The sequence below is a fragment of the Phaenicophaeus curvirostris genome, chromosome 11 (genome assembly GCF_032191515.1).
Source record: "Phaenicophaeus curvirostris isolate KB17595 chromosome 11, BPBGC_Pcur_1.0, whole genome shotgun sequence".
Taxonomy (NCBI): Eukaryota; Metazoa; Chordata; class Aves; order Cuculiformes; family Cuculidae; genus Phaenicophaeus; species Phaenicophaeus curvirostris.
This window is the reverse complement of record NC_091402.1, coordinates 16,139,177-16,156,380: the sequence shown is the minus strand read 5'-3', so window position 1 is coordinate 16,156,380 and position 17,204 is coordinate 16,139,177. Positions and strand designations below refer to the sequence as shown.

The 17,204-nt window shown below is 40.1% G+C and overlaps 1 protein-coding gene across 1 annotated transcript in view; it reads right to left on the bottom strand.

The window, feature by feature from the left end:
- UROC1 (urocanate hydratase 1) overlaps nt 1–16,435 on the bottom strand; it is a 38,171-nt gene extending 21,736 nt beyond the window's left edge. Inside the window, exons 1-8 of the mRNA XM_069865894.1 lie at nt 16,139–16,435; nt 9,354–9,484; nt 7,766–7,859; nt 7,070–7,129; nt 3,866–3,994; nt 3,159–3,220; nt 2,027–2,093; nt 1,271–1,414 (exon numbers count right to left, since the gene is read on the bottom strand). Of these exons, the coding sequence (XP_069721995.1) occupies nt 1,271–1,414; nt 2,027–2,093; nt 3,159–3,220; nt 3,866–3,994; nt 7,070–7,129; nt 7,766–7,859; nt 9,354–9,484; nt 16,139–16,264 (813 nt within the window). The 5' untranslated portion in view covers nt 16,265–16,435. The remainder of the gene's footprint in view (nt 1–1,270; nt 1,415–2,026; nt 2,094–3,158; nt 3,221–3,865; nt 3,995–7,069; nt 7,130–7,765; nt 7,860–9,353; nt 9,485–16,138) is intronic.
- Nucleotides 16,436–17,204: the final 769 nt, after the last annotated feature.

Sequence of the window (17,204 nt, the reverse complement as noted above, 5' to 3'; positions counted from 1 at the left end):
TATAATTACCATCAGACTGCAATATTTTTACCCTTTTCATTGCAGCAAGTGACATGCCCACAGCCGAGGTCTGCCAGCTAATTCTCTCTACAAATGACATTGGCTGGGAAAGCCAAACTTCCACTCCAGTCAGCTCTGACTGGAGTTTAATTCTCCAAAACCTCTTTCTCTGGAGCACTAACATGAGCTTATCACCTGAAGAGAGTCAAAAGACCTTGACGCATTTTGATCATTTCTATGTTGGTTCCACCAAGTGCATTGATCTCAAAGGCAGTCACGAGGAAAGAAATGCATTGCAATGTTTATTGTTTCCCTATAGTCAATATAATTAAAGATATTCACTACCATTTTCACAGAATTAGAGCAATACCTTCTGTTAAAAACTTGCAGTGTTTTTCTAGTCCATCCTTCCATTTGATTTGTTACAACATAACCCTATAATAGCTGAAAAATGCAATTATTAGGCAAAACTAATGTTACTTTTTTATATGAAAATATATTTTACTCAAAGCTTACAAGCATATATACTTACAAAAATCACGATGTTGGTGTTGGTTGCATTATATATGATACTTGAAAGTATCTGTGAGTCCAGTGGATCCTATCATACACTATTGAAATTATTTGGACATTAGTGGTCTTTGAATTGCAGATCATTATTAGATTCTTTGTTTATGGGAGGGAACAGCTGGGCTGTTGTAATGTATTTGGAACAGAGAAACATTACATTATGATGAAAGACTCTACAAAGAACATATGCTGTGGGCAAGCTTCAGATAATAGGGAAAATGGTACTATAGAACTTCTCCCTTCATCAGCTTTTCCCCTAGCAGAACCTACCTTTGTTGCCTACAAACTGGCCTTCTCCTGGGTGCTTGTAATTAGCCTCACCATCTTCATACTGAAGCCAACTTTAAAATTCTTCATTTTACATAGTCCCATTGACTTTTCTTTAGGAATCACAATACCAGGCAATTTTAGTCCCAACCTTGAGTGAATCATACCATTTTAACAGGTACTCTCCATTGCACCTGATTAGGGTGTCAGAGGCATTAAAGATTAATTGCAACATAACTAACACCTTTTTAACAGACTGTTTTGGCATATAGTGCTGTTCCTGTGGGAATTGCCTGTGGAAACGACACCCTTTCACACTTGAAATAAGTGTAGCTCAAATACTGAGAAAGTCTCATATGACAGCATCATTCTGCATTACTTGTGAAGCAGTCATAAAAAAAAAAAAAAAGAATGAAAGAAGTATCCCTCTTACCTCTGCAATGATCCCCACACACCCAGCAATGACTGCAGCCTTTGCTTGAGCCCCACTCATGCCTCCAAGACCAGAAGTAACAAACACCTTTCCGGACAGGTCTTCTGCCTTCAGGTAGCGACGACCTGCATTGAGCACTGTGAGCTGCACGCAACACAATATAGCAATTATTAGGAGCCATTTTTCTTAGAGCCCCTGAAGTGTAAATATCTTCTGTCCCCTTTGCAAACAGTTTGAAACTCACAGTCATTGAGACTGTGGAACTGTTTTAAGAAGGATATGCATTAAAAAGCGATATTACGAAACCACCTCTCCTGATTACGTTTATTTCTCTCACCATGAAATGGAATAGAATCAGTGGTTCCCAACATGTTACTCTTGGGGTATAAAGGCTTATTAAGGATGGCTACAAAAGACAGCCAAGAAAAACAGCTAAGAACACAAGCTAAAAAAAAAAAAGGTTTTTTTCTAATGTTTAGTCAATACATTGTTCACTTGTAGCTAGATATGAGCTCAGATTAAGACCTTGATTGCAGATTCCTTCAGGTCTGTGTTCTGGATAAGATGCTATGGACTATGTGAGTGGAAGAACACTAATTTTCTTTTTTTTTTTTTTTTTTTAAGGAGTAGCCAATGAGAATGTCTTTGGTAGCCAGAACATCCTTTCAAGGCAATCCATTCCACTCCAGCCACCAGCTGCTGCGGGAGATACCCTCCTCCAATAGGTACTGTCAAATAGATTTCCCAGTTTCTTACCACAGTCCCATGGACTATTCCCTGGGGCCCAATGTAGCAGTAGCTCCCTGCAGTCATCTGACCATACCTAGCAATGCCAACAAACACAATGATGCCATGTTACTCAGGTTGGAATTAATTTCGTACACACCTACATACACCTACAGGCTACCCAGGGAGGTGGTTGATTCACTTTCCCTGGAGGGTGGATGAGGTGCTAAGGGGCATGGTTTAGTGTTTGATATGAATGGTTGGACTCGATGATCCGGTGGGTCTCTTGCAACCTGGTTATTCTATGATATGTTTCCAGTAAAACAAAAAAGTCTCTGTGCTTTGTTTTGTTATTAAAGACCTGCTGTCATCAAGTTCACAACTTAGCTCTTTAAACTGAATACAAAACTGCGTGGATTGCTATGTGCTTTGGCATTTAGCATAGTGACTAAGACACCAGGACACTCCTTTTCACATTGTTGGTATCTTTATGCCATTGGTTTTCAGTGGCACTAAGTCACAGTCAGTTTTGAAGTTGTCAGCCCAGAATGGTTGTCCACATTCCTAGGGAATTCCCAGGAAAGTGGCAATGGACATTGTCTATCCATGCCCTTCCATTTTTTCCAGCTTCCATATCTGTACACACACAGCTCTGCAGTGGTTTTAATTTATTCTTTCAATTGTACACAACAGAATAATACTCCTATGCTCATCACAACTAGATGAGCAGTAAAAAGTGGGTAAATAATCATTCAAAAAGATAAAAAAATTATAACTTCCACTTCAAAGCTTTCTTTTAGCGTGAAGGAAAGTTTTGTAACTCGCGTTTTCTGTAGACTGCAAAACAACCACTGCAAAGTGGAACTAGCCAGTGCTATAAGTAGGTTAATGTTAAGGCTTCAGGCTGTAATTAATCCAAGTCCCACATTTAAACCTTATACTAATTCCCAGCAGACCTCAAGGGCATCCCTACATATGTTGCTGAACATAACTCAAACTCCTAATTCCACTTAATTGTACATTAATGCTTTGCAGCATCAGGACTTCATGAAGCACAGTTGAAATCCATCTGCACTAGATATTTTAACCAGCCACTGCTTGATGTCCAAATTACATTTTAGTTAAGTATCTGATATATTTTAACAGTGAGGTACTGTCTTACATTGTTACTCCTAAAGCAAACATCTTCTCATATTCATCTCTGGTGGAATAGTTGGGAATAACCTAAGAAAACAACCAAAAGAAAACCCAGATAAGCAAATTAAATATTTAAGAAGATCTAACAGCCTACATTTCTTTAATTATGGTCACACACAGAAAAACAGTGGAAAACAGGAGTGATTAAAATGTTCTGTTCCATTCTAGTATTAAAAAAATGCATCCATCCTTTCTGCTAGTGAGAATGTCATGTGAAGTTTTAAGGAAAGCAGTTCTCCAGTCACAAAACTAGCCTGCAGAGAGAGGGGGACACTGAATGGCTCAAATGACTGGCAATGAATCACTATATTCTCACGTCCAGCATGCCTTTTGAGCAAAGAAGTCCAGATATCTGAGCATCTGACTAATAATCATCTAGTTACCTAGTAAGGGCTTTTAAGTCTTCCAAACTGAGCCTAGCTGAACAGTTTTGGTCAAGAACACAGATCAGACTTAGTCAGAACAGAATTCGTCTAGTAAGACAAGAATTGTTTCTTCCACACACTTGAAGTAAGAGAGACTGTACTGGAATGAACGTTGTGGAATTTGGACCCCAGATCCTCCTCTGTGCTGTTTTAGGTTCAGGTAGCATAAGTAATATTTTGAATCAGCAAATACTTGAAAACTAAACAAAAGAGGAGGCAAAAGAGAAAACAAGATGCTAATACCTACCATGCCATTAGTAATGATTAACCGAGGAGCATACTGATGGCTGGGGAACAGTCCCAGAGGATGTCCGCTGTACATTACCAGTGTTTGTTCTTCGGTCATCTCTGATAAATAGTGCATTACCAACCAGAACTGAAAGGAAAAGCAAGGGAAGTGAGGAAATCTGTTTCCATCTTACATTTATTTTCCTTTGTGAAGCTGCTAAACAGAGTACCGAAGGCAGCTATAGAGACAAGGAGGTGCATTCACATGTGGAATAACAGCCAAGACTCTCAACACATTCTTGCTTTTCATAAAGTCCGTTAAGAGACATCACTCAGCAGGAAACATAAATCACAAAATAGCAAAAGTGTGAATAAGTTCCAGAACAATTTGTCCAGTGCAGTGCTCAGAAATCCTTCATTTTTAAAGCCGTTCTAATTTTATCTTGAAGTTAACCATTTGGATCATTGGAACAACTCTGACAGTCCTTCCAAAGACAAACTGCAAAATTTTCCCTATAAAAGTGATTAAAATACCCATGCATATTGTTGAATCTAACCTAAAAAGGATAATTCAGCATCTTCCAGCGCATCATCTTTTCAACAAATGGATATTATGACGTGCACTTGAAAATGAAAAAAAAGTCTTATCAAAGAAAAAATTCAGCTTTCATTATGAAAAATGAAAGTTCTTGAGGCATCTAGGAGTATACAAATAGAACATCTCAACTTGGGATAATTCAATAATTACTCGATGTATACCAAAATGTAGGCTTTGACCATCAAAGCTACCTACAGATTTGACTTGCACCATTGTCTGTCACGAAGCCCATTACATCCCATGAGACTTTCAGTAGGTGATAACTAGGCCTGAGAGGAGCTTTGTCATGCAGTATTGGAATTCAAGAACAGCTTAAAACTTGAGTTTCTGTAGGGACACGAAGTTTTGAGAAAAAAAAATGGATCAAAGATACAGCAGTATCAGTGACAAACAAAACCAGTTATTATGGGCGCTTAACCTCCATGGTTGTGTCTTTGATCTGAATTAAAAATTGGACATATTTGAAGCCAGGCCCTTCTAACCCAGCTAATTGCCTGAGCTGCAAGTTAAGTTGAACAGGAAAGAGTTAGAGTTACTGTCTTCCTTTGTACATTTTAGGATTGCTTCATGAGAAGTACTAAATAATCAAATTCTAGTTGTAGGACGGAACAGGTAACTAGCTGAACTCCCAGCTCTTTCGCAGGCTGGGAAAAACATTGTAATAAAACCAGAAGCTGTAAGATAGATCCTTTTGTATTACAACTAGTAAGGAGGAAGCTAAAGCCTTTCCTAGCTTAAAGAACTCTTCTGTTGTCTGCAAGCTTGTAAAGTTAGCCCTGGGCACGGTTCATTCTTTTAAAATTATTCAGAGGAAAGCACAGGTCTGTGTGGATGATAAAAGCCAAACCGAACCTTTTTACTAGGAATTTCCCAACGATAGATTTCCAAAAAGTATGTTGTTTTCAAGGCACAAACAGAACAAAGTGTTCTGCCATCACTGAATCGTTCACGTGATTGCTACTTTAAGTAAGCAAAACCAAAAATGTTTTGTTTGTTCTGCAGTAACACAACTGCAGGTCATAGCTCTGGCTTGGATGAGAACAAGAGAATATTTCTGACTTTGGCAATGCTTCTGCTTCTACTTCACTTTGCACCTACAGGACATCATTCCAATTAAGGCTACTATATAGATTGCTGGCACTGCTCACATCTGAAATGTTGCAAAAATAATGTAGTTCACAGGCATTAGCTTAACTGCATTTACTAATTAATACACTGAATAAATGAATGGTGTGCACTGCCCCACTACCTTTCTTTTTAAAGACAGAAAAGTTTTGTCTCAAAAGCAGCTCAAGACTTCTATTTAACTCCCATTTACCAGAGTAGTAAACTGAAGCACAAGTTTCTTAACTACAAACAAAAAAAAAAATCACCATCAAACTGGGAAGAAAACCCAGGTTTCTCAGTTCCATGATACAAGGAGGAATCCATTCCTCTCCCGTAACTAGGAACTCCATTTAAAAGTTAGTTTTACTTGGAATTCTTAAAAAGCAAGAGGTAAAGTCACAACAAGGTGCACACATGATCTTTTATGACAGAAGTTGGCTCCTTAAGTCAGCTTTTGCTTATGTAAGCTACAAAATCAGAAATAAAGATCTTCCTAGCTTTCAAGAGTGATGCTGCCCTTCAGGGTGACAGCTTTATACCTGTACCGTATCTGTACTGCACTGCAAAAATCCTGTCCTCGCTCTGTGACCTTGAGGCATATCAGAGTCCACAGGGATGAGGTGGGTTTGGCATTCACAATAACCACATTTGTGCCCATCCACACACACTCAGGACTGTTATTAATTAAATGTTCCTCTTGCCACCACACCTGCAGAGCATTCAGAGCTAGAACATATTATTCTTTTGTGAATAAATTGAGCTCATACAAAACATAAGTCTAAATATATCACTGATGCCAAAGATCTCCTGAAAATGTTTCCCACATGCATTTTGTGATACTTGGACTAAAGTAAGTGTGTTTATTGACATTTCTTGATAGAGAATGAGAACAGAGATCCTACAACCACACCTTAGACATCCCAGCTCTGATGTTAGATAGGCTTTTGGCCGCCTGCTATTATGCTCAAAAGACCAGGGATAACATTGCTAGGCCTGACAGTAGAATGCACTTTGGCCAGATAACATGTAAATATTTACAGCTAATCAGATTTGCTTGGAAAGAGTTGGTATTGCAGTTTCTTAAATTAAAGCCCTTTATTATTCCACTACTTATTACGAAAAATGTTGCAAAAGTACTAGAAAAAAACCCCAAGCAAGATAGACTTTTTTGTTTTCTAGAATTCATATTGACTCTAAAATTATCTGTGCAAAATGCACAGGCATGTACAAATACATCAAAGAAAGATAAAGAACTGATCTTTACATCATCATACACAAGTTGGTATTTTCATGGTATTATGTTTAGTATTTCTGTTGGGCTGCCTGCGCTTTCCTTACTAAATAAAGCTCTCCCCATCTACGCAGTTCATAACTGAGCATTCCTCTATCCAGACAGGATGTTTTGGAGTATTTTGAGGCAATGACTGCCAAGAATTATCACGAACTGCCTAAGCAGAATGTGCATGGGGGAGGGTGAAATTGGTTTCACAAAACAAGTTGCAAAAGCAATAATCCTACCTGTGCCCAGTTGCTGAAAACCTGCCCATTTCCTCCGTAAGTGACAAGCTCCTGAGGAAACTGAAAAAGACAATTTAACAATAAGGTGCACACTTCTCAGAAACACTTCACTGTATCTCCAAGCCATTTTTTTAATCTCAGTAATAAATGAGGGTTTAGCCTAGAGGAAAGGAGGCTGAGTGGAGATCTTATCACTGTCTACAACTACCTGAAGAGAGGTGGTATCCAGGGGGATGTTGGTACCTAGTAAGAAGTGATAGGACAAGAGGAAATGGCCTCAAGTTGTGCCAGGGAGGTTCAGATTAAATATTATGAAAAATTCTTCACTGAAATGATTATCAGGCACTGGAACAGGCTGCCCAAGGAAGTGGCTGGAGTCACCATCCCTGGAGGCATTAAAGGCTGGTATGAGGAGCTCAGGGATATGGTTTAGCAGTGTACAGGTACAGCTGGACTCAATGATCTCAAAGGTCTCTTCCAGCCAAACGATTCTATGAAATCTTTTCTTTACCTTATTGCATCAACACTCTAGATTCTAGAAATCAGAAAATACCATCATAAAAGTGATAACTAAAGGGGGAAAAAAATTCTTTTACAAAATGAGTTTTCTCAAAATGTGAGAGCACATACAGGAATTAACTTTCAGATTTGTTGCTGCCCTGTGGATCCAGCTTCCTTATTTTCACAGCACCTTACCTGAGCCACTGAGGGATCCAGATTATTCATGATCATCAGCATAATGGCAGCGGCTGATTTGGACTTGCAAGGGTATTCTCCTATGGGGTATGCCCTGAAATGGTAGTCACAAAAACTTAGGACACACAAGGGCAACCACAATAACGTAGCCTCCCAAAATATCCTTGCATGTCAACACATTCATTTGAATTGCAGGCTTTTATTTAGGAGGGAAGAGAGAGAATTAAAAAAAGAAAGGAGAAAGTGCAGGTCTGAAATCATTTAAGTACCCTAACTGGCAAATCAGGTTTTAACTGTTAGCAGAAATAAGTAAAGAAAAAAAAGTCATATTCAGTTTATCATTTGCTGAATCAGTTAGTCACTGGTTATAAATAAGACAGCCAAGAGCTCTCATGGCTTTTTAACAGGACTGGTTTTGCAATGCTGTCCTCTAATGCAGTTGCCAGGCCAAGCAACTGAGTCCTGTAACAGCAAGGAAGACAGCACTGGTGGAAGCTGCCTGAGTGGAAGGTGTGCTCATCTGTAGTTTGGGACTAGGGTCCTCTGAATTCCAGCTCTGCAACACCTTTCAGACAGACAGTCTTCCAGTTGTCCTCCTCCTAGCTGAATTGTGCAAGAGCTGACCACAAAGTAGCATGGACAGCACAGAAATATGGATGCCTGTGGAAATCAGAGTGCTTTCTAGTTGCTTGCCTTATTTGGATTTCTGTATCAACAGTAAACAGGCCCCTGCTGGATGCAAAAAGGAATTAGTCTTCAAAAAAAGCAGCTCACCCCTGGCAGCCCTAACAACTGTGCTGCTTCACAAACATTAGTTCCATCAGTCCTATAACGGAATAATGCTCCAAGATCAATGGGCAACAGACACAGCATATTACAAACCAGAGTCAGATACAGGTTCTAATGATGGAACACCGTACTGTCTTTCTTTTAAGTCTGAAAAGTCTTCTCTGAGACTGGGAAACTACCAGCCACTTACAGCAGGTCCCAAACCATCCACTCATCTGATCTGACCTCTTGGTTCAGTCAAGACTTGACTTGCAGCAGCTCAGGACTACTGTAAGTTCTCTGTCTGGGCTGCAAACTGAAGTCTCTGAGTAGTGACTGGCCTCTAGAAATCAAGACCTGCCATGAGTGAGAGTATTTGGCATCTCTGCATATGGTAAAGCTGGCATTATCAAGTATGCAGCCTTGCACAATCCTTCCCCTGTGTCGAGTGATGCTGAGCTTTCCAGCACCAAGACTGCCCTGGCCCTGCCGCAGCCTATCCAGAAGGATGTGCACTGTCTCCTTGCTTGACCCATGGGACTCCTACAAGGATAGAGAAGAGGATGAAGTGTCACTGTTATGCAGCTTTAGAGAAAAGCATTCCAAAACATGCAGTATCCCTCATTGGAAATGAAGCCACTGCTATCTAATGATACAAAGAACATGCCATTTGTTCAGGTTATGCACTTCATTAATTTGTTATGACTTGTACAAGAGGTAAATTAGGACACAGAAATGCAGCTATTTGCTGTTCAGTTTCACAGGTGAAAGCTGGTAAACAAATGGCAGCCAAATGCAAAGTGAACCACTCAGTCCTTACCTCATCTCAATATCTGGGAAGAATCTGTACATATAGATGTGGCCATAGAGCCTGAGTTCTTCAGCAAATTCCAACACCAGCTTCTTTTGTATATCAGGTGGAAAATAACGCAAGGCATTGTGCAAAGCCAGCTGCCAAAAACAACCCAAGAGAAACACAGAGATAGAGGTAAAAGAGGAAGGAAGGTAAGTGAGTGCCCTGAACTTCAATCAGACTCCTCTGGAAGCCTGCCTAAGCTATCACAAGGATGATCAAAATTAAAAGGCCAAACTCACACCAGGGGAGCTCCATTCCTGCTTTTCTATTGAAATATTTCCACCTGCATCTTTCCTTGTAGAATCAATTGCTCTACACATGTAACCCTCCCCTCCCCACCCACCCCAAATGTGCATGGAGAGACCTTGGGGATTTGAGTAGTGCCCAGTCCTATCAATATCAAACATGGACAAATTCCCTCTCACGGTGCTAGGGGGCACTGGCCTACCAAGAAAAATATTCTTCAGACATCCTTGGGCTGAGACCCTGAATCCTAGAGACATTGAAGACCCTACTGTACTTTCCATTCAAAACCAGGATCTTGGCCATGAGCTGTGTGACATACTTCCAGATGAAGATCTTCCTGGGCTAAGTTTTATTAGAGATTCACTACATTTAGCAGCCTAATGCATTGCAGAGAGTGGTGGTTTACATTATTTTATTGATGCTATATGTACTGCTTCCAAATTAGCTACAGGGATTACTAGGCACTGAATTAAATTCTGCAGATGATACTACGTGGCTTATACTCTCTGTTGGCTTCAAAGACATTACCCATGGTTTGCAAAGTACAGTATGTCCTTCTGGATGAAAGAAACCGTAAGTAAATCACTATCTATAGGAACAGTCTGTTAAGTGATGTGTCTGGATTCCATGTTCTACTTGATTAAAACCATAATGAGAATAAAAATTTTGTGATCTTTAAAAAGCCAATTTCATGCAAAGATGCTACAAAAACTTCTAAGTTCCCTGACAAATGGTGACACTATTCAAATGGCCTTTAGTTGAAGAGATTCACAAATCCTATGGAATTTCCTATCTTCTTTAGGCTGATTTTTAAAGGCTGTGGAAAGGACAGAAAGGGATCAAATTTGCTTCCAAATCTGGCGACAGTCTACAAAACAACCCGATAAGCCCAGTTTCACAGAGGGCTGACTATAGCAAGGGCACCCCATGTTTTTGACAGCTACTGTCAGCAGTTCAAAGTATTACAGAAGCAGGTATCTAAGAAGAAAGGCACCTAGAACTATCCAGTCTAGGTATCACGACCATCCACGTTGGTAAGAGCCCTGAAAAGCTCTGTAAGCCTTTAAGTCAATAATAAACCTTCTCATTCAACATGACTATGGCTGGCTCTGATGGCTAGAGCTCTCCAGTCCCTTCATCTGAGCACGTTGGTCTCACATACCTTAGAGCAGACTGAAAGAACAATATCTCTAAATCTAGAAATGCCCCATACCAAGAGAGGTTCTTGTTAGCATACTTGCTACTGAACAGGCATACCAGTCACACCCTTTCAGATCAGGGAAACTACACTGATTTGCACCAGCTGAAGATCAGAGCAGTAAACCCCTACAAATTAGATTTGCCATTGCACACAGAGAATGTCAAGGGGGAAAACCTACTTACTAGATGAGCAAATGCAAATTCCATCTTCAAATACCACCTTATTCTTCCTCAGTTAGATAAGCAGCCAGTTTTCAAGGGCGCATTATTAATAAACACAAAAATCCCAGCTAAATCCACACCATGACAAAACATGTAGGGATTTTCAAAGTCAATCTCAGAGGCAAGCAGCCATCACAGTGTGTTCTAGATCTAAGAAAGTTAAGAACAAAGTCACATGCAGCCCTTGCAACAAAATCAAGAGGAAAAAACTGCCACATTTGGCATTTTATCTGCCTATGAGAATTAGAGAATTATCAGGACGAACATTTTACTTTTCGTCTGGCAAGGATCACCCAGTCTTCGATAAATATATTATTTGTATTATAATGAAACTAATGGCTAAATATTTTTCTTTGCCATAAGAAAAGCAAAATCTGTTCGGATTTTCAAAAAACTCGATTAGACTGAGCATCTAGCCTATTAATGTCACACATTAGCAGAAGCCTGAATTTTGATGACGCAAACATTAATGAAACATGAACTTGGACATTACATGAAGGGTGAGATGGATGCCTTGGTTGCCCAGACAATAGAGAACTGATTTTATAGAAGGATACTAAGACTGTGGCTTCTTTAGCTTAATAGAACAAAGGTGACATTTGATTGCTGTCTTACTGCAGAATAAACATGAAAGCAGAGATATGATGGAAGAAGAATAAACGGTTTTGAATTAGCCATAAAAAATGTAGTCTTGAAATTAGAAAAATTTAAATACAAGAGGTTCTGAAACAGACTTTTAATAGGAGAGCTGGAGGTCTTAAAATTGCTTAGATTGAGCCTGACTACTTTATGATAGGGCAATTGCTATGTGCATTGGGGAGAATTTTGCATATTCATTATTGAGCTACAAAGTGAATAACCTCAGAAAGGCACTCAAGGAGTAAATTCAAATATGTTGATCATCATACTTTTGTGGAAAGGCAACACAAGGATGCTATTCTTTACATTTCATTAAAGCATCATATAAAACAGTATTCTGACCTTTAAGTAGGATTGATTTTACCTATAACTGATTTGCTGCATTCTGAATATTAGACATTGTGCATTTGATGTTTCGATATTCTTCAGTTTTATAACTTCAACTGGCAGAAGCTCAACTCCTCTGAAAAACAAGATCCAGGTTTCACTGGTGTCTTAAAAATAACAAAATCAATTGCACTTATACTCCCAAGCCTGTTAAGCGATTTCAAAAAATCCACTGTGAATTTTCTGAGGTACTGATTCATTTCAGCTCAGTGCAATGCAAGCATCAACTGCAAAGTCTTCCTCTTAGATATGCCAGGTGAACATCTTGTGTTTAAGCTCCAGTGACTAGTAGGGTGTCTTTTTGTCTTCATTGACATTTATACAGCAAAACATGAACCTGCTGCTATTTAATCAAAATTCAGACCTCTTAATGTCAACAAAATGTAGTCAAAACCACATGAAAACCTTCTCCAATGTAAATACCTTTGTTGTGGGATTCACTTGAGAAATCAAGTAAACCAGTCATCTTTGTTGATTAGTGTTTGTTGAAGAGACAGTGCCTCTTCAGAAGGAATAGCATTCATTTCCCTTTTCTAACAAGACCATCAGGAATTCGAATTTAAGGATCCTGAGACACTCAAACGCTAAGATTTGTATTCTCTTTGGGGAAGTGAATAGCTTAATTACAAGAGTTTAATTCTTAGCTTTGCCCTTTCTCTGTGGAGATGTTGCTCACCTCCTACCTCTCATCTTCTGCCTGATGATATCCAGATCCAGAGTCTTTGGTGGCACTATTCTCCAAAAAGCAACTGTAAAAGCAAGACTGCTGTTTCATGTATTATTCCTCCTAAGAGGCCCCAGTTTAAAGCAGCTCAGTTGAGAAGTAAACATGGTGATTTCTGACTGGCCATTGCTGCAAATGCCCCATGAGCTGTGAAAGTTCAGCCAAATTCTTCATCATCCAAATGGTCCAAAACAAGAGCCAACAGGCTGGCCTTCCCAATCCACACAAACTTTTAAAAGTGACCTCATTTCCATGCATGTAAAGCGATCATTAAATTACAAAGTCCTGCTGCTTCTCCAGAAAGTTCAACAAGAGCTTCAGGTGCTATGCAAATTCACCAGCTCCAGTTTTCAGCTCCTTGTATGAGGATGTCACAAAGCAACAAGAGCCCAAATGCTCCTTAAGAGATGGGGAAATGATCCGAGTAACCCAGCCAGCAGAAGGCACCTCACCTGCGAGGGTCCTGCCTCACAGTGCCTGAGGGAGATGAGCAGGGCAGCACATGGATGGCAGCCAGACCCCACCAGGAGTCCAGATCACCAGGCAAGGTCATGGCAAAGTGCAAGTCTGAAAACAAGCTACCCCAGAGAAATAGGGTCCAGAAGTCACTGGGAAGGTTCACAGCAGCAAATCAACCCACAGTCCAGAGAACACACCAGTGACATCCATGAGCAGGCATAGGGACATATTGTAACAGAACTAAAAGCAGACACCTCTCTAGCATAAAGAGAAGCAAAGCCCCAGCCCTGAGCTTAAATAGAGCCCATAAGGCTACGGGCATAGGGTGTGGCCAGATCTCTGGTGAGGCTCATCAGAGTCATTAAGGTCTATTAGGGCCCTCAGAGCCCTATTACAGAAACACAAGTGATACTGCAACCAGGTAACAGATGATCACACTGGGGTTTCAGGAAGACTATAACATACAGTTGGACTTGGTGATCCGGTGGGTCTTTTCCAACCTGGTGATTCTATGACTTAGCTCTAACATCTGTAAGGAACTGCTGTGTCAGTAAAGACATACCATTATTTTTCCTGATTCTGAGCAACACTGAGAAGTGCACGTTCTTCCCAAGCTGCACCAGCTTTACTGGAATGTCGATGAGTATTGAGCATGCAACATCTTTGTTCTGCAAAGGACGCGCTATGCATAAGATTTTAGAGGTAATTTCTTTGTAGCAGATTAAGCTACAGATGCTGAGAAGCAGAAAGCTAGGATTTCCTCAGCTGTGGAGGGAAAGAGAGAGGATGTGACTGTTTCAGGCCTCAGGCAAAGAATGCCTAAGGAAGAGAACTCAGGAAACATATAAACAGAACCAGTTTGGAAAAACAGCTTGATTTATCCAAGAAGATTAAAGCTAGTCTGATAGGAAGAATTATATACCTCTTCAGCAAGTCTGAAAACACACAGAACTTTATAAATCTCACTTACAGGATTTCTAATATAACTACAAAAGGAGACCTAAGAAAATAAAATGTTGGTAGTGCTAATGTTTATTATTGTAGTAAAGGCTAAAACTGGAATGAAGGCATATGAAGAGAGTGACAAGTCCTGAGGAAATTAGCAGATCATTATTAACTTCAATTCTGCAAAGCTTCCCCTGAGTGCTTCAATTAGAAAATGAACACATTGTCATACATAAAGACAAGCTTTGCAATATACTCAGCGTTACACATTACCAACAAAAACTGGAAGCCGTCTCAGGACTTAGAAAACACCTTGTAGAACAGACAGCCTTTTCTTTAGTTGCCTCTCTACATGGTTTTCTAAGCTTGGAACACCTCTTAAAGAAAGATTTGACCTTTCAGATATAAAATAAATACCAGCTAAGCCTATGACCTTGCTAATAATTTAAGGTGGAGATTAAGAGTGAAATAAATCAGAAAGAAAGCTTTTAAAACTTTAACATTCTAATAAAAAACCTAGCTAGCATGACCTCTTATCACATGTGACAGATAAGAGAGATGAGAGCAGGATGCTAGTAGACTGAGACTAGAAAATCAGTCTACTGCCATCTCCTTGCAACACTTAAAGGTGGCAGAAAACTATTTCAGTTTCTAGAGATAATTCTAGAGACAGAGAGTGAGGACTTAGTCATTACCATTCCCACCTAGCTAGGGAGTAAGGTTTGGCATTCTTTTGAGAGGTACCATCTTCTGTCCTGCATCATAAACTCTTTCATGCTATTGCAGACTTCTGGGCAAAAGAGATTTAGCAAAAACAAGGAATAAAATGGAGATAATTGGCAATGTTCTGTCATGCAGTGGAGCTCACTCCCTGCTCCAGCATCTTCACAGCCATCACCACAGCACCTTCTGCACACCTAGTAGCCACATGTCTGAGCTGTCCCAGGCTCAGACAGGATGCCTTAGCCACGAATATTTCTGACACTGAAGCATATCATCTTTGGATATCTCACAGCTGTTCCTTTTTCTACCCTTCAGCTAGGCTCTCCTCTGCTTGTGGAAGTTGACTTTGAAAGAATTCAATAAAGAATTTGGCCACCAATGCCAGTGGGGAACTCCCATGAAGGCAAGAAATTGCACGCAACTTGTTAGCAGGGAAGGAACTTCTGTGTTCTGACCAGAATATCACATTATAAGTGAAGGTACATGTGATGAAGCACAGACTTTCAAACTAAGGAACTCATCATATCTTCTCCCACACAAATTCCTAAGGATCTTCACCCACTGGCCATAGTTTTCTGTTGATGATATTTTAATCTCTAACATGAAATAATGCAGCGATTACTTTAGTGTGTATGTAGACTATTCAAACAAAAAGAGAAAAATAATTACACAACTAGAGACAAATAATTAACTCAACTCCCTAAGAACTTGCCTAAATTCCAGGACGCTGAGACTGCTGGTTAAAATAAATTATCTTTGGATCTTTTATGCAAATATACTGATGTACAACTTGTACGATGTTGTTGATTTGCCACATTTGATGTTTATTGCATTTGAGAGATAAGCTTTCACTCCTGTTCACATGCAGTGTTATTGTAACAGCATTCGTAAATTCATCTCCAAGGAACAACGCTGGATTGACAGCATTGAAGTCTCATGCCTCTTGTTTAGCCAATTAAAGTCATGGAAGCTGTTGTGCAGCAAATCTCTGACATATCAATATGCTCATCCCTTGGGGAGGAGGAAAGAAAGCAAGCAGAGGAGTTTCCAGTACTTTGCCCCGTTACCCACTGAAATTATAACACCAAGGAATTACATTTGCCACAAAGTTAGATGCACAGTCAGAAAAGCATTTAAGGCAATCAGGTCTGCTGCCCCAAGTTGCTTTTATCTGAAAAGAAGACCCTGTGGAATCCCACGTTACCTTTTTCTCCTGAGCAGTGAGATTTGGGGTTCTCACAGGTGCATGGGGTATTCCTTTCCGCCGCCCTTTATTTTCAGGTAAAGGGTATAGAGGAAGGCCACGACAGATTTCCTTCAAGCTGGTCATACCTGCTGAGGAAATAGCAGGAGGAAAGGCAAGACAGACTGGAGAGGTACAAGGAATGAGGAACGAAGAGTGCAGGCAAGGAAGAAGCTAAGCGACTGAGGTGTTACCACCACACTGGGGTGATCTCAAAGAGGACAGCCTGTTCTCTGACTTGTGCAAAGGGGCCTGTCAAGCAGAGAGGGCAGATGGCACAGGTGACACACCTCCTCCCACTGTGCCGTGCCATTGGCTCTCCCCTCCTCTCCCAAAATAAATGATTCACAGTTCAGCTGATTACTCTTTGGGTGCTCTTTCAGTTGGTGCTGTGCTCAGCCACTAGAGCAAACTCAGACACTTTCCAAATCATCCGATTCCCCCAATGTCCTACCAAGGCTCATGGTCTGGAGCATGAACCTGGCCTAAGACCTCAAGTATTATGGATTTACATTTCTATAGTTTAGGAGCTGACTGAAGTTAGTCATTATTATTCATGTCACTACTCATACACACTGTTCAGCTAAGAAGAGCATTCTCTGCTTGACACCTCTAGGTATGGGCTGTTCCTCAGATCTCATCAATTTGTTTTCTAGACAATGGTGGTTGTCAATGATAACAGCAAAATTTCCCCCCTTAGGTGTTAGCTTCTCTTAGCTCACAGGCATGAAAGGATTGTAGTGGTATGAAACTGGAAATGTACTCATTAGCGGTGGCACTGGTGTTCTCAAGACAGGCAATAATAGGGAGGAAGAATTAAGGCTTTCAGTTCTAAATCATTTTTATATACTACAGTCAACAACAACTAGAAAGTCTTATGGCACTGCCATCCAGCCATCACAAGTAAATGAACATACTTAGCTTTTACTTTCCACTTACAGTGTAATGCAAACTTTGCTCTCCATTTTGAGTTGTTCAAATAATACAGAAGCTTCTTGACCTTTATTACATCTACTACAATTTGTGG